This window comes from Bactrocera tryoni, chromosome 2 (assembly GCF_016617805.1).
Source record: "Bactrocera tryoni isolate S06 chromosome 2, CSIRO_BtryS06_freeze2, whole genome shotgun sequence".
NCBI lineage: Eukaryota > Metazoa > Arthropoda > Insecta > Diptera > Tephritidae > Bactrocera > Bactrocera tryoni.
In genome coordinates this window covers 20,082,537-20,106,170 of record NC_052500.1, presented here as the reverse complement: position 1 = coordinate 20,106,170, position 23,634 = coordinate 20,082,537, and the positions used below count along the sequence as shown (strand labels likewise).

Below are 23,634 nucleotides of genomic sequence, written 5' to 3'. Positions count from 1 at the left end.
GTCAATTTGCATAACATAACTTAACTTAACATAACATAACTTAATATAACGTAACATAACATAACGTAACTTAACATAACGTAACATAACATAACATAGCAAAATAACATAATTTTACCAACCTTAACAAAACTTAATGTAACATAACATAACTTAACATAATTGAACATAACGAAATTTAACATCATATACCAGAACTTAACACAACATGGCATAACATGAAAAACTAAAATGTGGGGCATCTCATCAGTTATACTATATGTACCCCCCTATGGCTCTATCTTTTATGTACATACATACATATGTATGTATATGTATAACTTTCTGCAAATTTTTAACTAAATGTGTAGTTAATATTTTTCCAAGAAAGATTGAGGAAGTCTATTATTTTTAAAATGTTTCTAAGTGTTAGGTATTAGGCTGACATTTTTCATTTCCGTATAGAACGTCACTAATGTGTTCACTTAGTAATTACAGCTAAATTTTCATACGGTCCCGAGATTGCATATTTTCCAAACAACAAATTATTCCTTTGTCAAATCGACCAAATTCCTCACCAACAGTTAGTAATCAGCCACAATGTACTACAAAGCAACAATAGTGCGCTACAAGTACACATCACATAACTGTACATATATTTGCAACTAACGGTACACATATTTGCTGTAGCAAATTAATTTCGCAAATAGCAAAAGGCAAAGTCAAAACCAAAACCAGTGTGGTTAGTAATTTCGGGCATCAAGTGGCACCAGTGTAATTTAGACGCCCCGCAGTGAAGCAACTACACAGTGCCAATAATGGTGAGGGAATTTCAACACATTGTTTTGTACTTTGACCTGCAATGCAATAACGGGGCACTCGGTCATATGTGAGTGCAACTGTAAGTGCTTCTGCATACAAATATAAGTCAGAGAAGCATACTTTCGAGCGCTTAGTTTGCAATCGCTTCGTGTCTCCACACTATAGGAAAAAACAAATTGCTTTGCTACTCACCGACATTGCCTTCCCCACGTGCCGCTGTATTTATCGACAACAACAACAGCAATTGCAACATCAACGTGACGCTTGTAGCCGGACGATGCAACCAATTAATTGTTGCTTGCAACGAGCAACGCCAGCTGCTGGTTGGCTGCTGTTGTTGCTGCTGCTGCCGCCGTTGCATCGTCGGCTCTTGCTGCTGCTGCTGCGGCAATTGCTGCCATTCTGCCCTGGCTTGATGCTGCTCTATAGCTTGTTGTTGTTGTTGCAGAGATTGTTCTTGTTCTTGATGGTCGTCTTGCAGTATTGTTGATTGTGCTTGTTGTTGCTGTTGCTCTTGCTGTGGCCTAATACATTGTTGCCTTAATGAGTTGTGCTGTTCGCCTTGCTGCTGTTGCTGTTGTACATTGCATGCCATGATAATGGGCCCACCTACAAAAAAAGAAGACAAAGCGAAAATGAAATATTGAAAAAAATAAAGTTCTTGTGAAGATGAGTGTACGAGGGAGCATAGTTTCAATTATTAGTCTGCGTTGGCTACAAGTGCGGAAAATATGTGTGTTTTTATAGCAGCATTTAAGCCTTTGGGTAGGATATAAAAATGTCAATAATTTGCTTTTTCATTGCGCTTGCTTGCAAGCCATTGTTATGGCCACTGAGTTTCGTCTGCAAATTGCATGCCTTTTTGGAATATTAACCTGTTTAGTGCCAAAATACATATAAATGGTTGATATTGCGACCTACATAAATGGTTGCGAAATTGTCCTACAAATAAATAACGTACCTTTAAACATTTTTGAATGGCTCAAGACCTTCCGAAACCATTTTTTTACTGATTAAAGCATACCAGTTTGCTCATATAAAAAAATGTACAGTATATTGGAAATACTCACATTATTCTAAAGTAATTAGAGAAATAATAACAGTTCGCAAAGAAATTTATTCCTGTGGTATTAAGACTTGCACATAACAAATTTTATACAAATCGTTCTAGCCGTTGTCGAGTTCTTATGGGTAGCTAACAACCTGTTTGCTTTTCGAGATATGCAAAATTATTATTTTTGTTTTGAATTTAAGTATACAAAATTGGTAACAACAGAAATTTCAGTTTGTATCACTGAAATTTTCATGGTAAAACATTTTTTATTGTTAAAATAGATTACAGTTTTTTCTAAGTTTCACCCAAAACGTTAGCTTTTAAAATAGGAAAAAAATATTTAATAACGGCTTTTATTAGGCTTGCTTAGTTGAGCTGTATTTTCTCTGATTTAGCCGTTCAATGACAATGAATCTTCATGTTACAAGTTGTGTGTAGAGAAGCTTCTTTTCTCAAAACTTATTTAACCAAAGGTCGCAAGGTCTAAGGTCCGTTTACTTATATGGAGTCCAGTTTTGTTGAGGTGCTCGTCATAAAAATACTGAATTTTAAAGTTTATATAAATCATTTCTGGATACTTTTGCTTCATAAATATTATAAAGTGGAAGTTCCCTAAGTTGCACGATTGGTGTCGACGATTTAAACAGTTTTGTGGAACAACGCTGAGGTTTAAGTTTCATAATTGGTACAGAGCTTGAAGCAAAGAAAAGGTTATTTATATATAAGAAAAACAAATTAGGTAACGGAAACTCTTATTCTTTGATAAAAGTCAGAGTTCAAACAAAGTCAGAAATATTTAAGATGGAACATCGACGTACGAAACGAAAAACAAATTTACCGACGGATCGGGTTTATTATAACAGAGCTGGTATATACCGCGAGCAAGAACAAAGTTACTTCATGGATCTCTTGAAATTCAAGACATGAGAGGAAACCATACTGAGCGGTATTGGTAGTCTCTTTGAGATACTTTGAGTTTGAGTTCTATAGAAATAAGTATTTCAAAACTCTCTCAAAGAAAATAATTAAAAATGTTCGTTGTAGCTCTCTCTTGTCATATGAGAGCAAGAACAAAGTTACTTTGTAGATCTCATAGAACTCAAGACATGAAAGGGTACAATACTGAGTTGGTTAAACGGTTGTTATTCCAGTTCTATTTGCCTACAACAATATATTTCATTTCAACTACTTGTATGTTCGATTCGCTCCTTTCCAAGCACTTGCGTGTTTACGATTGCTAATGAAAGCTCGTTTTTCCGAAATATTCTTATCGAAAGACGCCTACAAACTCAGAGTGCACCTTTATCTTACATATATCATAACTTCCGTTTATTATAGACAACCTACATACATATATATATATATTTATATGCTCGTGCATATACATATCTATATATTTAGCCTGCGTCATTGTCGTACTCCATTTATTACCATATTCCACAGAGCCATCAACAACATTATTGGCTATTGTCGGCACATCTTCGTTGCTTTAACACTGTTGCCGGCGATAAATTCTCATTTAACACATTGTTGTTGTTATGATTTAACGGCCCGTTATTTGGCTCAACAATGTAAGTGATATGTACATAGGTGTGTGTGTATGTGGGCGGTCTTTGTTCGGACATCCGTTTTCGAGGGCATTCGGCCTTTCAACACAAACACGCGCATATTTACGTTTACAGAGGCTCTTGTTCATCGCATATTTGTATGTGTGTGTATTGTATTTTGGCCAACACTCAACTGCTAACCGGAAATCTATTGGCGGATGTTGTGATGTTTTCAATGCGTCGCTGTGTCGACAATTTTGTGTAAGCAAAAGCAAAGCATAGCAATAACACGCCTACGAACATCGCTTAGCGCTTGTTGCTGTTGATATTTGCTTTTCTCCGACGAACTGTAAAGCATTCGAGTACTGTCCAAATAGTTTTGCTAAATCGCTTGCCGAGCACACGCAGAGTTCAATTCGATTTGACATTGCCAAATATACAGTTAGAAAGTATCCAAATAGTAGGCGGCTATAAACTAAGTTGTTTTAAATGTTTTTATGACATTCTTTATTCCCCATAACCGAGTAAAGTTATGTCAAATTAAATGTGGGTTCAAGTTTTATGTTTGTACTTGGCTGCTGAAACTTTTTAAGACTTAAAGTAGTCGACATGTTGAGGTTGTGATTTTTGCTTTGGATAAGCTTTCGATTATTGACTTTATATATGAATAAAGACTTATCTTAACCGTTTTCTCTTCGAAATTTAAGAAAATTTTTGTTACGAGCCTTTTAGGTTAAGCTTTGAGGCTTTTCCAGGGATCTAACATTTCTCACTGCCTGAAAGGCAATTCGGTTATTCTTTTGTGGAGCTGGAAAAGAAAAAATTCATAATAACTTTCTATACAAAAAACGCTATAGTGGATATTTCCGAAAAACGAGCTTCATTTGCAGTCGTCGACTCGCAAGAGTTTGGTTTAGAAAGTGGCGAATCGAGCATAAATAGTTTAAATGAAAAATATTGGTGTAGGCATGTAAAACTGGCACAACAACAGTTTAACCAGCTCAGAAATGGTACCCGCTCATGTCTAGAATTCCATGAGATCCATGATGTAACTTTGTTCTTGCTCTCATATGACAATTTCTTCTAAGATTACATCTTCCATAATGTAATGGAAGAAAGTGGAAATACGCCTGAAAGATTTTAACATCTCTTGTTGATTATAACTTTGAGTTCCTAAATGGAATTCTCAAAGCAACGTAAATGTTTTAATTAAAAAAAAATAAAATGAGCTTTGGTTCATAATTCTTGATGAGCTGATTCGTTTTAAGTGGGATATTACTTTACCAAATGAATATTTAACTTATCCCTATGAAACGGAAACTAACTGCCAAACAAGCAGCCCAAAAGTTCGCTTAAAAAAAAGAAAAATTTGTAAGCAAAATTCGATTCAGATACTCTAAATACCATCTATGGCGGTACACCGTTTGTTCCAATTTTTAATGTTTTCGATAGAATTTTGTGGTATGTTCTGTCTTTGCTGCATGATAGGAATCTGTTTTGGTGATTTCTTTTCAGCGCACTTTCTCTTGAGATTTTAGTAATATCAAAGCCAGATCTCTAGAATTCGTATGTAAGAAAGAAACTCGAACTTCACTTTTCTTCCACAGAACCTTCGCATCCCAAAATTTTCGTGACCGATTTTTCCAATATATACATATATCTCATATCTTCATCGGCTTTATTTTCAGAACATTATTTCTGTTTAGTGTAACAAGGTATATCAAATTTGCCCCGAAGTATAACATCTCATAAAAGGAAATATCAGAGACTCTATAAAATACATATTCATTATGACAAAAAACATCAAAAAAAACCACGCTAAAGCCGCTCAAGGGGGTGATGCTCATTATTTTTTCAATGTTCGTTGTTTCGTGCATCGTGAATTTGTTCCGGAAGGACAGACGGGCCATATTGAAGCGTTTGCGTGAGAACATCCGTCGAAAATGGCCGAAATTCTCGAAGAACAATTCATGAATTTTACGCGATGATAATGCTCAGACAAAACTTAATAATTATCATTAGGAAAAGTGTTTCGAGGACAGGAAAAATCATGGGCATCAGTAAATTATATCGGTTAAGAATAACTTTGAAAGCGATAAAATAAATATTGATGAATAATTTAATATTTAGCGCTTTATGTATCTTCCTTTTACTTCTTTGTGACAATGTATCACATGTCCATTTGCTTACTTTTTGAGATATCGATCTGAAATGTCCTTATCTTTCCAAGAAGCTCATTTGTCGAATTTGCCGATATTGGACCACTCTAGCATATAGCTGACATAAAAATTGAATGATCAAAACCAAGTTCATGGATGAAACCCTTTTTTATTTATGAAGGGTATTCTACCCAAGATGACATTTTTTTTCTGTTTTTTGTTTGTAACAAGTTCTTTGGTATCTGATATCAGTTAGTAGTTTTTGAACTAAGAGAACAGTTTAGGGTTGCTTTTCTCATCGGGTTTTCTTGTATTTCGAAAAAGTACGTAGAACCACGTTTCAATTTGAGGTTTGATAGGTTTGTGAAGGTTTGAAATGACACAACTCTTGTACTCATCATTGATCTTCTGGTCTCATACAGAGCGTTTTTGGAGAGGTAGAAATGCGTACAATAACAACGGAAAGCATTTGCTTATGAATCTTATACGAGTTGCGTTTTATTCTAAGCTGGAAATAAGACTTTCTTGCATAACAAAATATATCTAAAGCAGAATTAAGATTCCTTTACAATTTATTCAATGATTGATCAGGGTAGAACGCTATTTTCCAAAGTCATTAACATTATTTTTTTTTATCACTTGCGAAATGCCAATAAGGAAAACTATATATAAATACAATGCATCAACTCGAAGTATGGCTAATTTTGAGCCATTTACAATTCGAAAAGTTTTCTTGAAGTTTCGTGCACTTTCTCGGATAGCGACAGCGAGGATTCGGCGATTCACTGCTTAATTTCCTAATCATTCTAGAGTGTTGATGTTTGAGGATAGTGCCTTTCTGGTTCTCATATGGAAGTTTAAAGACTTGAAAGTTCGCCTTCATAAACTTATCCTGAATGAAGATTGATATTTCATCATCAGTGCGACCATCTGGACAATACTCACTGGTGCATTAACCAAACACATAAAATCCACCCAAGCACAAAAAAATATTTATGTTTTTGAAAATAAAATATTCTAAACTCAGGCACTTAGCCCCACTTGTCCATGGCCCCCATGGTTCATGCCAATAATTTCTTTCACAAAACATTATTTTCTTGCTGCTCCGCTGCGCAATTAGATGAAGTTGTACCAAACTTGTTATTGTTTTTGCTGTTACTATCTATTATTGTTATGGCATGCTGCATAGTTTTGTTGCAAGTTCATTAAATATAGTATGTACTTGTGTGTATGTATATGTTGGCATGTATGCACTGTAGTTCCAGCTATTGATGACGCAAGTTTGCCTTCCGGCTGCATTTGTGTTTGTTATTGCATAAATTTATTAACAATGGAAATTGCATTTATTGAGTCGCAAATATTGTGAACATGCAACAAAACTCAGCTACTCACTCGCCTCCTAACAACATTGTTGCAAACTTGGTTGCCGCACTTGCGTAATGTTCACGGTTATTTATTATATACACATGTATGGGTGCATGAGTACATGTGTGTGTGTGTGTTTGTGTCAACTTTATTATTGCTGCATATTTATGCAGATTTTTATGCACATATTTTTACTGGATGCGTTTGCTTTATACTTTTCTTCGAGTGTCCATCAAGTTTATTAAATTTCATTTTCAATTTAATTTCCTCTCTTCACAATTTTCTTTGAAAATTATTCTATAATTCATCTAGACATCATCTTTTCGTTGAAGTTGTTTGTCTGGTTGCAATTTTCTTCATTTTTGTCATATTAAATTGTATTACCTACTGGCCTTCAGGTGCGCAATGTCTATGTGAAGTGAATCTAGTTGTTTAACTGTATTTTCTGTAAGGCCATTATTTTGTTTAATTTTTGTTAAGAGTTAAACCATGATGGAATTTTTTTGTGGCATATCCATTTTGCAAATTTTTATGGTATAAGTGTCTTCTTTTTGTCCCAAAGTCTATCAAATACTTTAAATGTTGAAATGATCAATTATGTATAGGTAAACTTTAATGGATCTCCGACGTTCCTTGTGAGGTTTTTTCCTCACAGCAATGTTATTATTAAGTCATTAAACTACTTTCCCTGGGGAAATTTCACCCACACTGACATCACTTTTGTATTTTTCGAGGTAGTATTCCACATTTCTCTACCAGAGGCTTTAATGTCTTTACCTGTGTCCAGGTCCCGAAAACTATACAGTCTATTTCGGTCTGTTTGTCAATGTATTCATTTGAAAAACGTGTGTTCAGCGTCGTCCTAGATTTCGTTGTGTATATACATACATGTCGGCTCTTCTACTTTTCCTTTTTTATGTAGATATTTTCTAAAATAAACGTGGATGGCTATGTGGTGTAATAAACAACCTCGCCATGTTTTCTGCTGGACCACTGTTTTATATTTTTGATCAGCCTATCGTACATCTACCATGACGTCCCTGTTACCAACGAGTTTGCCATAGCTACAAGGTATCATTTTTTATTTCTTCTTTTGTGGTGATGACATTTGTTCCTAGTTTCTTCAACGTCCGCATTTTATTTCTTTCAAATGCTAGTAAGTGGATTCCGCTTATTACCGTTACAGCTCCGCCTAAAACTGTGCGCTTTGCGGGTACTACCCTTTGTTGTGCGATAGACTTCTTCAGGGTTTTTACGTCTATTATTTTTTCTCCATTATTCTGCTCATAACTCTGCTCCGTAGAGAAGCACATTTGAAGTTGCCGACATTAGAAGCTTCCATTTCTCCTGTGTCGGTCCTGCTATATTTTAGACTCTTTTTTCGCAGCGTGGATGATTTGTGCCCAGGCCTATCGGCCGTCCCAAGACGTGGAATTATCTGCTCACCAATGTGTACCATTGAAACCAAATGTCGGCGAGATCACGAGCTTCCATTTCAGGCATCAAATAGTCGGTTATTATGTCGCGATAACGGTTGCCATTGACGTTCTCAACGTCATCATTTTTGAAGAAATATAGACTGATGATTCCACCGGCCCACAAACCACACCAAATTGTGTTTTTTTCTGGATGAAATGGCAGCTCTTGAATCTCTTTAGGTTGTCCTTCGTCCCAAATGCGGAAATTTTGTTTGTTTACATACCCACTGAGCCAGACATGGGTCTCATCGCTGAACAAAATTTAGCTCGAAAACATCTTCTTGGCACTTTTCAGGAGCTCATTCAATAATGAATACTGGGTCTCAAGAGGGTTGATAAATTATACACATCAATAAGGGTAGTGAAAGGTTGGGGCTATAATCTCAAGGCACAGATTATGTTATCTTGTGAACGATTTTGTTATTTGATATCGTTCTTAGTTCTGCACTTCTCCAAACATTCTACTTGGCTTTAGATTTCTAAAAAAAAGGTATTTTCTTGGTGAGCACACACTCCACTAAACTACTTGACGCTATTCCACTATATAAGCATCTCCACTTTAAAGTATTTCCACTTGCTGCAAGTGAAATTTCGTGCTCATAAATTGCATTAAAACCCAATAAAAGTATTATGGCAATTTGTTGCAATGCGCCACGTTGCCATGGTGTCTTATAGCAGTTAGTTAGAAATTTGCGAAGCGAAAATCCATTTCCGCCCCACAAGCGCTGCAGGCGCACTTACTGCGCGCTGCCTGCGAACTAAAGCGGATTAAGCAGCAAGTATGCGGCGCTAAATTTTCATGCTTCTTATTAAATTCTTTAGTTTTTTTTGTTGGATTTTTCGCTAAGTCGTTTAAGCTGCGCTGGCGCTCTGCTAGCAGCTACAACAAATCAGCTGCGTAAATCTTTGCGCAAATCTATACTCGCACATGAAAAGCTATTAAAAGCACATTTGTTTGTTTTTAACTTTTACGATGGCGCATGGTTGATGCGAAAAGCACTTTTATGATTAGCAAAGCGCTCGAGAATGTAGATTTGTATGTGTGTGTGTTTATAATTCTAAGTGCACGCTGACGTTTGGCGGCATAGCGACTTTGTTAGCGAAGAGTGTGTGTAAAAATTTCAATTTGAGTTAGTGCATTTATTATGCAAATGAATGAAGGCAGAGGGAAACAGATATTTTTAGACTATCAATATATATTTTTTATATATAAATTACATATTATATTATTTTGTAATTAAATCAAATTATTTTTTTTTTAGTTTTCTCCCTTCTAATAACATCAAAATAAATATTGTTATTATTTCAGTCAACATTTAAGTTTAGAATTTACAATAAATAATTAATTCCCACACTTTTACACCTGCAAACTATTACATACAAAATTTTACATTTACATATATACCCAATATCTAATTCAAAATAAATTACTAAAGTAATAAATGCATTAATTTATGCACACGCACACACGCACGCGTCGGCTTTAGAGCATACGCAACTTGTTAATTCTCGCACATTATAAATCAGTAATCGAAAATATGCAAATAAACAAATATTTGCCAACACTGGCAACTAAACCGTTACACCATGCGTATTCAAACGCAATGCCTACGTATATGTGTGTGTGTGTGCAAATGTGTTTAATGTTTGTGTTAGTTTAAAAATCACTATAATCAAAGTTAATGCCGACATCGATAATTTGCTGTTGCAGCGAACAAACATCACTCAGTGCATGTTCATAATTTCCCGATAAAAAAGTATTAGACACGTGCGTTCGTGAACTTATAAAGCTGAAAAAAGAAATTACATTAACTACGGCTGCACCAAAGTTATAATACCCTTCACGGGTGCATTTCTTATAGCATAAAAAGGTATAAATCTAATATTGATTTCGTTTGGTTAGTTTGTATGACAGCTATACGTTTAAGAGTCGCAGGTCCCTGCCCCGAGTGATAGAGATGACTAATATGGTCAAATATTTTGGTCTGACGCTGGATTCCACGCTGCGGTCGAAACAGCATGCTGAACTGCCCATGGGTCAAAGCCACTAAAGCACAAATGGTGTGCAATCTATTAGTTAGTAAAAAACTGTGGCTGCAAGCCAGGAGGTTGCACACCATGATCATGCTCTCGAGCTATTGCTTTGGAATAGTACAATATCCATACCTACGAGCATATTTCAAGCAAGGGTTTTTTCTATAAGCTCAACGCTGAAACAGTCTATCATATCGTAACCAAGTGCACCTTATCTGGCTGCCCGGTCACAAAGGCATAGCCGGGAATGGGCTGGCTGATGAGCTCGCCTGCTCCGCATGGTAGGATCTGAACCTTTTATTGCGAAGGAGTGGGTAGGGAGAGGTTTTGGCAACAATTTCAAGGCATGCGCCATGCCAAGGTGCTAAGGAACCAGTTCTGCGACTTGGAGCCAGAAACTTCAAAACACCTGCTCTCTTGTTTCCAAATTGAAATTTATCAATATGCTGGGACGCTGTGACACAGGAGAAGTCATAATAGACCTTACTTCGCAATCCTCAATTATTTATCTATCTATCTATCTATGGCTATACGCTTGGTTGATTGTAATGAAACAATTTGAGCAGAGATTACAGTATTTTCTTGTAAAACAAACTCTTCCAAATAAAAAGTTTTCCATACAAAGATTTGATTTTGATCGAGAACTTTGTATGACACTTATATCCAAGCAATCCGATCTGAATAATTTCTTCGCAAATTATAAGGCTAGGTTGAAAAATAATCCAATCCACATTTCGCGAAGATATCTTTTGTAATAAATTTTTCCTTGGAAGGACTTGGTTTTGATGGCTTAGTTTATATGTAGTGATCTTATGTCGGCGGTTCCGACATATGAGAGGCTTCTTGAGGAGAAAAGAGCGTGTGTAATATTTCAGATTGATATCCTTGACTTGTTCACTTAAACGGCTAGTTAGGAAGGTAGGTAAGAGTGTAGTCCCTCGCGCCAAAGGCGCTATTTTGATACGCTAGTCATTCGTAAAATCTTTAAATATAGCTATCTGTATTTAATGTTGTGTTCAAATTATTTGGAGCCCTATATAAAACTACCTATCCCTACATTCATGGTTTGGTATCTGATGGATCCCACAGTCCTACGTTGGGATTGTGATATGGTAAAGCTGGGCACTCAGAGCGGAAGTGTAGAACCGTTTCCTCACTCCCTTCGAGTTTGACACAATGCTCCGTTATAGTGACTGTAACTTTACATATATGGTATATACTTTTCCTGAACCAATTTAATAAGTCTTTAATTATTTTATTGTCGTATATCTTAATTTTCGGCATATCTCCTTCGTTATCATGCTTTTATTTATAGACTTTCATCTTTTTTTTTAATTTTTTATCTAACTGTCTTTTTATCGTTCCGTTCTTGGCGGTATGGTATTTTCTCCTCCCCAGATTTGTCAACAGTGGCTGCCGAATTCGCCAACTCGTCTACCTTTTCGTTGCCGAAAATGTTTCTTTTACCGGGAACTCAAATTATGGCCAAGTGGGGTTGACCTGTATATAGTTATTGAGTAAACCTTCAAATGCCTTATATGTATGCTTTCGCTTGGAAGATGCTAGCTGAGTTTAGTAGACTCATGGAGAGAGAGAGATCAAGATCCCTGTAAAATATCTCCGTCTCTACTCCGAAATCCATTGTACAACCTTCAGTATATATATTGAATCTCCTCTTCTACTAAGCATTTTCTCCATTCCCGTCGAGACGTTATTCTCACCAGGAAGTCACTATTCAAATTCAACCACAGATTTTCTGCTCACAATAAGAAAGCTTCACAAGGTTGCATTTTCAGTTAAAATTAATTTATTGTTCATTTAACATTAATATGGCCGTGATATACCTTCAGTTTCTCATTAAGGAGTAGGCAACCGCATTTTCCGAAAGAGGTCGCACAGGTTCTGTCATCTCAACCAAAAACAAAACAATTTTGAACTTTTTTTTTAATTATGGACATATTAAATGGTCGATGTTCTTCTTTATGAAAGCGAGCTCATAAAGTGCTGATGTCCTCTTGGTTACTTTCTTCGAAATGGGTAATCGTTTCTGAGTTTGTATGTGGAATGAGGACTTCCTGATTACCTCTTGAAGCGTTATTATTTCTAGCTAGTCATGAACGATGATTTCAAGAATATCATCAGAGATAATAATTTGGTGCTACTGCACCCTTGAACTGGGATTTCCTCTACCTCAGCTCACGTATTAACTATGCTTCGACTCGTACTTTTTTGCAACTTTAACTTTTTTGGTCTGAGATATTCTACAGAGTCTTTAAATTATAAGTGATGACAACGTACGCAATTTTATTATAATTTAAGTTTAATATTACTGTAATAAATCTAGTTTTTATTACTTTTCCGCATAAATTTAAAGTCAACAATTTTTTGAAAACGCTTCACTTCACTTTCGCCTGCCACACCGATAAAGTACAGTGTTTTAATTTATTAACCATTATTTCCGTTTAAGTGTAATGAAGTGAAGCGTACAAATTATGCTCTTTCGCGCAACATTTTAATAACATCAAATTAAAATGTTGCATTTAATGGGGGAGACACAGGAAATCGCGAAATGTGGATGAAGAAACGCCGGAAAATGCGTAGGAAGCGGACAAGCATGAAATACGTACGAAAAGAGGCCGTGTGAGAATGTGTCTGCATTAATAAATGAACATTAAGGGTGGGCGGGTGCTTGGAAACGAAGGTAGGGTGTTATCTAATTATAAATTGTACAAAAACTGTACGATTCAAAAAGTTATTGTGTTTGAACGACAAACAATACTGCAGAAGATTGTTTGAAGATAATTTTAAAACGTAAGAGAATCGTTTTATAATATACGTAGACCACGTAGCCTTAAGTCTGCCGACAACTTCCGGAGCTTTAAAAATGCATTTAATGAGTTCAAAAATATTCCAGATTGCGTAAGATTTTTAATAGAAATATTATTCGAGTTTCGAACAACATTCTAGATGATTCTAACAATTTAAGTTAGTATATGTTGAATAGTTAGGATTGGTATAGTTCGAATATCATACACAATTGTTAGGATTCCATTTTAATCTTCCATGCGTTGCGTCTTTAAAAAAAGTTACGGATTTTTTGATCTCATCTTTTTCTACTTTGCTTTTACTAAGGTAAACTAAGGTAAGCTCTCTTAAAACAGTTTGCGATTCTACTGCATGGTGTCTAAACTCTGGACTCATCGAATTCATTGTAACGGGGTTTTCAATAAGAGCGCTACAAAAGTAAAAATGTCAACGAAATTCTTTATTCCTGTGAAAGTACATTCGATGCCATTATGTATGGAACTCGATTACTTCTGCATGGCCACCACGGGCTTGCTTGCCAGAAGTCCAGGCGCTGAATCCAATTTTCGACGGTTTTGAAGCAAAAATCTACCGATACTGCTGCAATTTAACGTTTGATGTTCGTACGAAGTTCATCAATCGCCGCTGGCTTATTGGCATAGACCATGGACTTGACATAGCCCCACAGGAAATTGTCTAACGGTGTCAAATTGCACGACCGAGGCGACCAATTGACTGGGCAATTTCGTGAGATAGCACGTTCACCAAACTAGGTTTTCAATAAATCGATTGTGACATTAGATATGTGGCTTGTGACCTCGTCCTATAGGAATCACATGTTCAAATCCACTTCATCCAATTCGTGCCAAAAGTATTCAGTTATCATTGAGCGGTAACGATTCCCATTCACAGAATCGTGCCGGTCTTAATCACCATGGAAGACGTACGGACCAATGCCGCCAACGGTTCATAAGAGTAATTTTTTCGGGATGGAATGGTGAGTCATGGAGTACGTGTGGATTGCAGCCTGAACAATAAAGTATATTTTGCTCATTGACTGGAGATGATTTTTCGATGAAAATCCGGATCATTTTCAAGTTGTTATTTACGAACATACGACGATACTGGTGGTCAAATGGCTTCAGTTCTTACGTCAGTTTGATCTTCCTCAAATGATGCGCTAGCGGCAGCAATATTCTAGATACTACGAGCACTTCTTGTCTCACTAACACGGGAAAATTTTGTACTGTACCTGCGGATTCAAATTTTTGCATTAGACGTTCAATTGTTGATCTGGCAGGACGATTATGACGACCATAAATTGGACGTAGCGCTCTTAAATTAGAGGATCCTGACTCCGAATTTCGGTAGTAAATTTTAATAATTTCGACTCGATGATGGATCGTATTTCTTTCCATAATGAAAATGCAAACCTTACTGAAGAGAAATGTCAAAAGAGCGAGAAAAAATATGGTATCGTTTGCTATCCCTATCGGTTTACTTTTGTAGCGTCCCTATTGAAAAACTCCGTTATTAGTAGCCAGAGAAACGAAAAAAAACACCAAAAAGTGTTTTCTCAGTACAAACAAGCGAAGCTTTTCATACGATCGGAACTTTTTGGCATTTTCTATGTCTCGTATAACAAGGAGATATGGAAAAAACTTATCTTTTCGTACTTCAAGGGTAAAATTGGAACTCACAATATGTACATATATATATGTATATGTATATACTATGAACAATTACATAAAACATTATCATTTGTATATTAGGGTGGCTAAAAATAATTCGATTATTTTCTTTCGATTTATACATTGAAAAATTGGTGGACAAAAACCTAAAAAAAGGTATATTCAAGTAGGAGCACTTAATATGAACAGAAAACTCTTCCGTTTGTCAGTTTCCTATTTGTTCTCCTTATCATTGGGAAAAACTGAGATATGAAAAACTTTTTCTAAAAATATCACTTCTCTTAAAATTAAAATTTAATTTGTTTAATTATTTAATTTAATTATGTACTGTGATATGAATTTTGCTTTCCAATAATGAGGTAAAAATAAGAAGCAGAAAAATGGAGGATTTCTCATACTTGGAGAACTCTTTTAAGAAGGCTACCAATCAAAGTTTCAAAATGTTCTTTAATGAAAAAAATCGATTTTTAAACCACCTTAGTGTATACATGAATGTACCATATATAATTATTTGCTGTCCTTTGGGTATGCTCGTACATTTCATGAGAGGATTTATTTCGTTCAACAGCATTTTGGACACACCAATTATTTAAGTATTAATTACCATATTTTTCTTACATACTCATATGTATGTATATACATGAATATACCGTTAAGCATAAACTCATACATCTGCAGTGCAAACAAGCCTTTCTACCGCCGTCTGCCATTTGCTCGCCACTAATGAGCGCTGTGGGCGTGCACTGGTGTGACTGATGAAAAACTAATTAATTTTTATTGTTTTTGCATTAAATTATGCAAGCAATTAAGTAACCGTTGAAAATCGTTCGTGAAATATGCGACAAAATGTGCAGTATGCATAAGTAGAAACCCAATTAAACTCGTTAAGCGAAATAAAATCAACAATTCACCGTTAAACGCGACTTTATTAAAAAATATAAATAAAATAATTTAAATTACAACTAACCACTAAGTGGCGTTTACAAGGAAAAGGCAGCACACAAAGTTAAAGACCCCGTTAAAAACTAATGAAAATACAATATATTGCAACCACAATAACAACAACGAGGTGTGTAGTGCAGAAATTATAGCAACCAGCTTAAGCGACATGCTTTGTTGGCGTTTGCTATAAAAATGGTTAATATGCAAATTAATGGCGAACTTTACTGGCCAACAACATGTGCAACAACAACAATGAAAATGTCGCCAGCACATTGCGAACAACCACACACCATGAGCAACAGCAACAACAATGACGTCGGTGTAAACATTTTATAGCGCAAAAATAATGACTGCAAATGACAAGGAAACAGTGTAGTAGCTAATGAAAAGTCGTAGCCCAGTTAACAGTAGTGCAAGCAACAACAACAGTAACAACAAAGTTTTTAGCTGAAAATAATGCGCAAAGTAATTGCAGCCTTTGCTATTAGTTGACCTATTTCGCCTGTTTGATATTACATAATTTTTGAGAGGATAGCGGATACTGAAGATAACATTGGTTCAATGTCTCCAGATCTTTCTTGGTTTGGATCAGTTATTTTATATGAGCATAACTACATCAGATTCTCTAAAAATCCATTTACCGATGGGTTTAGCTTTCTCTGGTATCGAGAGGTTGATATTGATATATACATGTATGGTTATAGACAAGGTTACAACAGGGAGCCAGGCGTTCTTCCTTCCTCGCTGTTTGATCCCAATTGGAGATTCCAAGTGTGGCCAGGTCCTTCTCCACCTGGTCCTTTCAACGGAGTGGAGGTCTTCCTCTTCTTCTGTTTTCCCCGGCGGGTACTACGTCAAATACTCTCAGATCTGAAGTGTTTTCACCCATTCGGACGACATGGCCTATTCAGCGCAGCCGCTCTCTCTTAATTCGTTGAACTATGTCAATGTCGTCGTATATCACTAACAGAAGTCGCAATGTAGGGATCCGTTTTGTCTGAAATCTCGTTTGGTATCAAAGGGCTCGGAGAGGTCCTTCCCGATCCTCACAGAGCTTTTGGTATTGCTCAACATCAGTTTGCACAGCCGTATTAGTTTTGCGAGGATACCAAATTCAAACATAGCGGCATAAAGGCAGCTTCTTTTAGGTCTGTCAAAAGCAGCTAAGAAATCGACGAAGAGGTGATGTGTGTGGATTCTCTTTTCACCAGTCTTTTCCAAAATTTGGTGCATGGTGATTATCTAGTCAGTTGTAGATTTTCCAGGCCTAAAGCCACACTTATAAGGTCCAATCAGTTTGTTGACGGTGGGCTTTAATCTTTCACACAATCCGCTCGATAGAACTTTACTTGTGATGTTGAGTAGCCTTATCTCACGGTGGTTTGCGCAGATTTTGGGGGTGCGGTTCCTTTTTCAGACGAGTAATTGCTATTCGAACTTCTTCGCGGTCGGGCAATAGAACGTCTGCTCTATCGCCATCGATTGGGGAATCGGGATGATCTTCTCCTGTTGACTTTCACTGCCATTCAGCAGGCTGGAGAAGTGTTCTCTCCATAATTTCAGTGTGCTTTGGGCATCGGTCACTAAATCTCCTCTTCTACAGGATTATGCTCCGATCTTGGAACCTTCTGTCAGTCGCCGCATCATTTCATAGAATTTTCAAGCATTATCGCTGTCGGCTAGCTTGTCAAGCTCTTCGAACTCACGCAGTTCGGCTTATCTCTTCTTTTGCCTGCAAATCGGTCTCGCTTCCCTCCCTCCTCTCGCTGCAACTCTCGGTATCTATCTCATCCCGCACGTGTTGTGTCGATTGTAACGTTTCATGGCAGGTAGACTGTTTCCTCTCCACTGCTACGCCGCACTCCTCATCGTACCAGATGTTCTTTTGGCTTGTCCGAAAATCAATGCTCAGAGTGCAGGAAAGAGCAGAAAATCGTTCGGCTGTCTGTTGTGATTGCAGCTTCTGGCCGTCGAATATACCTTGTGTTTGTTGTTGAACGTATCTTCGCTGCAAGATAGTGGTCCATAACTTCTTGGACGGGGGTGATGGCAGCCTTTACTCGAGCTGAGCAGCGACGCCTTCACTATTAAGGCACCGGACATTCCAGGCGCATGCCCTAAAATCGGAATCCTTACTACGCTTGCTGTGGTCATCATCAAAAAGAGGTTCTCACATCCGAGGCTGTTTTGTTCTTTTCATTGGGGCTTGTTTGGTACCGATAATTGATACTCTGATATAAATATTCTTTATTTCAACAAAAAAGGTTTTATACCTTTTTAACCAAAATTTAGATGAACACAACCCACTGTGCTGCGCAATGGCGCAATTCACAAATTAAAAGTGATGGATGTTGGTGCAAAGTTCGCACCGTTTAGCTGAGCTGCGTTGGTGGCAAGTAGGCGAAAGCGTCAAAAACAACAAACAACAATTACCAAGTGTTCTAATTACAACAACAGCATATGTACATATGTATTAATGTATGTGCTTGTGTATCTATACATTGTATTTGCCAGTAAATTTGCATCGGCCTATATGCACGTGCAGCATTTGCAGCGCTTGCGAAAGTTGCTCAACAGCCGCTAGCTGCCAGCAGCCGACAGTTGCGCCACTACTTGCACTGTTATCATGACGACCTTCTGCGAAAAGCGCTGTCATTTGCCTGTCGCCTGCAGGCTGACTTTGTCTTATTTACTTTGCACTAAAAGCCAGCATTTTTTGTCCTTTCCAATTTGCAAAATAGTTGCACTTTGTTGGCAATATGCTGCTGATACAAATTTTATCTCTTCTATTTGCTTTGCCTTCGCTTTTCGTTTGCCATTTGTTCCAGTATCTGACACTTTCCCGACATTTTATTCATTAAGCTCTTTGCCGCGCATTTTATTTTGTTTTTTTTTTCAATTTCACTTTCAGTCCCATTTTTTTACTATTTGCTGCTTTTAATTTATTTCACAATTTCCCTTTTATTAAATGGTCTACTTGAAGTAAAATAAAAAGTGCCAGATACTCTCTCTCGTCACTGGCGTGGAAAATCTTAAATCGCTTGGCCGGAAACAATTTACTGTCGCTTCCGGTCGTGTGCTGACTTCTAGTTGCCTGCTCGGCGAAGTTTGCCCGGCTCTTGGTCAAAGTACAAAATTGCTATGTACATAAGTAATTTAGTAAATGAAGTGAAGAGGGAGTGTATCTACAAGAGAGTTAGTACATATAGAGAGTAATCTGATGAAAATGGTACGCAGAGAAGCGAAGTGGCAGGCTGCATATACCCATAAGCTGATTATGACCAAAGTCTTGTGGTAAATAAATAAAATTAATAATACTAAAATGCGCGAAGAGAAGTTTGAGCAACTTGCAGCGAAAGCTTTAAGGTTTAATATTCTTTTTGAAGTTACTGTTATGTTTGGAGTTTTGTAGAACTTGCAATCATTTTAATCATCATAGCTAATTTAAATTAATTGGAAAAAATTTAATTATTCATAAATATTTATTTTGTCGGCTTCAATCCTCACCAGATATAATATATTTATGCCATCGATTTTTCCAATCTTTGAAGCAGTTTTCATAAGCACCTTTTGGGATGGCCTTCAGTTCCTCCAACGAATTTCGTTTTAGCTCTACGATTGACTGAAAACGTATTCCACGAGGCAATTTCAGTTTGGGTAACAAGAAAAAATCACACAAAGCCAAATCTGGTGAATACGTTGGTGATCGATGGTATTAATTGCATTTTTGGCTTTCAATTCGGTCCTAATCGTTGCTTGATACGATGGTGAATTGTCATCGTGTAAAATCCATGATTTGTTCTTTCACAATTCCGTCGTTATCGACGGATGTTCTCACTCGTACAGCCAAATAGAACTTCTTATTAACCGTCTGTCCCTTGGATCGGAACTCGCACGATCAAGCATATCCAAAGAGACCTGTTTATGGTAGAATTTTTTCAAAAAAGTTAGACATTATCTGGACGAGTCGCGTTTCATACCCAAAATATCTACCAATATCTTCCGAACGGACTCGCGAAAAATGTCAAGCACTCTTGCCATTTCTCTAACTAATACTATTATTTTGTACCAAATTTGATTCAAATCGAGTCATTACCTCGGCCCATTGAATACTTAGAAATCGGCTAAAACTCGCCCGCCCAATTGACTTTGAAGTGTGCATGTTAATAGATTTTTAAAAATATTGTGACTGTTTGTGGTCTAGAAAATAGTCTAGGTTTCCAAACTTCTTAGTAATAGTCATTGTTTTGAGAGAAAGAGTTGCTCTTTACTGTTTTGCTCTCATATCAAACATAGTTGAGGTCGCCTAATCTGGATACAAAGGCTCAAAGTGGTGGGTTTCCAAAGTTCGAATTATATAAATCGTGTTTATGTGAATTCGCCGAATTGGCCAATATCTCTTTGCGAACGCAAGATCTCTCAATATCAAACCTCCAATTGTGTATAATGGTACAGACAATTAGGGATCACTCATATTCTAAGAATGTTAGGTTAGGTTTGGTTAAATGGTCGATCTCAAGAGGGATCTCTCTTTGACAGCTAACAATGCCGGTCTGTTGTCGTACCTAGAGCAACTATACAAATTTATCATAAATAGTCCCATAAATCGACAAAACGCTTCGAGCCGATCACTAATTTGCTGAGGTGGCTAATGTCAGTTTCGGCTATTTGTCCTGGTTGTACGAAGATATGACCGCCGAAATGTTTCAGCCTCAATCTTGCAAACGCTGGACAATGGAGAAGAAAGTGCTTGTATGTTTCCATCTATTCCTCTTTTATACTCCTTTCACAATTTGCATTAGTAAATGTAAGTAAGAACTCCCTAGATTTTGCAAGATGAACTCTGCTAAGTACAAGCAGCTCAGTAGATCTCCTACGTCCTATCCTAGGCCAGAAAGACTTCGCAGTAACACAGAAGCTGAACGTTGACCAGTGCTTGTTAAGCGCATACGGAGTCTATACATATATTCAGTACTGAAGCGCAAGATGACAATGGAGATCTAACTCGTTCCCACTCTGATTTGAGCGGAGTGCGGCTGCCTCTTCTTGCTAGGTCATCGGCTTTGCATTTTTCGCCATGACTAGGCACCAAGACCAGTTGGTGATGAAATACCTTGATGCTCAAAGCAAATATCGCCGCTCTGCTCATCTCTCTGAAAGAAGCTGCACTCCAGAGCAGTAAGTCTAATGTTGTATCAATAGAAAACACTGCTGCCGGGAAAGCATTACAGTAGTAGGGTAAACTAAAGAAGCCTGAGGGAGAGCTCCTGACATAAGACTCCGCTTTTAACGCTCTGACTACGTCCCATCCATTCGCTCACTGCGCTTCTATTCCAGCAATTTCTCCAAGTCCACATATCCATCGTGGATGTGTCAGCGGAGAAACCGCCGCAAGAAGTAGCTTCGGTAACGTAGTGGTCCAAGCAAAATAAGTATATTACTCTTGGAACTTTTATGCATTTTGGTTTAAGCAGTTCTCCTTTATGTTTTATTCGAATTCGTATATTAGAAAATGAAGTTCTTTGAATTTTAGAAGTATTTTCTATCAAAGAGGAATTTCTTTGTAAATTCACCTACCGAAATGAATACTTTTAAGCTCTCAGAATATTTAGCCCTGCCGGTTTAAGTAACCGACTGAGTTTTGGACCATACAACTAATAAGCAATAAAATGTCTTCTGTTAAGATTTTTTTTTAAATTTTCAGCAAATCTTTCGATCTTAACTTATCTCAATGTAACTCTTGTTGTTGGAGGGTTCTGATTCTTTCAGTGTATAGCATGTATTTACCGTAAGCTTATTTTTTATTCAAAATGCTTTTACTCTCGATATATTCAATGGGTTGTTCCAAAACTATCTTCCCTTCAAATGTGACCTAATAAAAGAGCAGATATCTACGAGTTGCCGTATGGTTTACAATTGATTTCATGAACTCTTTTTCAACAGGGATCACTGAAAGTAAGAAAACTTTGTTGCCATTGAAGAAGTAAAGCAGTGAAACAAAAATTTCGATTCCTTGTATTCATTATAATATTATGTTAAATTGAGGAAAGAAATGCAAGTATTTGTAATCTTTTTCTGATTTTTGGAGTTTTTAGTTGAGTTAACACTCTTAGGTCAGTAGAGTCGTAGTGAAGTATGTGTTTTAATGTCGTATTTAAGTCACGACCCTCAAGTTTTGGATAATCGATAGATATATATACATATATGTTCTGAATCCTAATGAATCTCCTGTAAGATATGCTTTGCTTATTATCACAAACTTGTTTCATAATTCTCACGGAGTTTAATGTAAACCATCGTCTAAAACAGTTCAAATATTTCTAAATTTTTTTCAAATTTATCCTCATAGCCTCTTATCTTGCATATAATTTTCTCTGCAAAACATTAATATCTTCTCTTACAACTTAATAAGTTCTAAGCATTATAGTAATGTCATCTCATCTCTTACAACTTTAATGCGCTGCTTTATCTCAACTGCACTCCAGCGCTTGGCAAATGCAAAAAAACATCCACTAGAAATAAAATAAATTAAATTCGAAAAGACTTGAAAAGTTTGAAGTGACAGAAAAGTGAGTAAAGTTGCATTGTGTGCCAATGTGACACACATTTCAAATTCACTCACAGTTTAGTTTAGCCTCCGTTCGTCTCTTCGCCGCCAAACGATGCTTCGACCAGTAATGCCGCTGCACTCAAAGTGCCATGACACGAGTGAAAAGTTTTGTGTGGCAGCACGCAGCAAAAAGTGCGAATAATTTCAGATATTTACTTGCCACTACTAACACTTACATCGTTATCTGCTGTCTTGCAAATAATGCGTTTTCTCTCCGCCTCGACGTGTTGGCATTGCACACGAGTGGATGAATACATTGTTAGAATATCAAAATATCAAATATGAATGCAATGCACTCATTTCAACACTTCAAGTGCCAGCGCTAACTATCAAAGTGATGCTTTGAATCGAAAGTGCGACACACTAAATACCCACGATCCCCCCTCCGTACGTGCTGATTCCTACCTCACAAGTGCAAGCAGCACGTCCGAATGTTTTCGCACTAACTTCGTTAAGTCTTTGTAGGAATGGCTAGAAGATTTAGCGGTACTTTGGTTGTAATGCATGAGTGTGTGTGTCTAAAAGTTAAAACAAGCAGAGGAAAAAGATACATGGTGAATGCCAGGCTCAATGGAAGCTGGTCTCACTAGCGCTCACTGGCTCTCACTGGAACGTATCGTAGAGGTAGGTCAGCTGGTGCATTTCTCGGGCATTGTGCTATATTGTACGCATACGATTATGGAATTGAGGCTAATGCTTTTGAATATATTGAAGTTAATTTGAATAAATTGAAAGCCGGTCTGAGTATGAGACCCTAATTCAGTTTGTAAACCAATTGGCTCCGAGCATTAGTGCTCGATATTACTTGATGACGTCATAGTAACGCGCTGACAGCGTCAAAATGACACCTTGATGACTAGGACAACGATATTCCAGCAGATCCCAGGAATGTGTCAAAACGAGACTAGAAATAAAATAAGTCCTAGAGTACTTTTAGATAAAATGAAACATTGTAGAGCTTTGAAAGTTACGAGCCACGGGAAAAGTTTTGCTCTAGTGAGGTCTTGACGTCCTAGATATCTTTTCAAATACACAGAACTGAATTATAAACTTTTTTCGAATATTTTTAACCTAATTTACGCAGTGTCTGCATATTTGTTTGAGAGACGCTATATAAAAAATGGTCGCAAATGAAGGTTTGTAGACTT

At 37.0% G+C, this 23,634-nt stretch overlaps 1 protein-coding gene across 2 annotated transcripts in view; it reads right to left on the bottom strand.

Moving 5' to 3' along the window:
• LOC120769264 (receptor-type tyrosine-protein phosphatase N2) overlaps positions 1-23,634 on the bottom strand; it is a 155,860-nt gene that overhangs the window by 84,353 nt on the left and 47,873 nt on the right. For both annotated transcript variants that reach the window (XM_040096169.1, XM_040096168.1), the window contains exon 2: positions 994-1,410. In XM_040096169.1, the coding sequence (XP_039952103.1) occupies positions 994-1,396 (403 nt within the window). In that variant the 5' untranslated portion in view covers positions 1,397-1,410. The remainder of the gene's footprint in view (positions 1-993; positions 1,411-23,634) is intronic.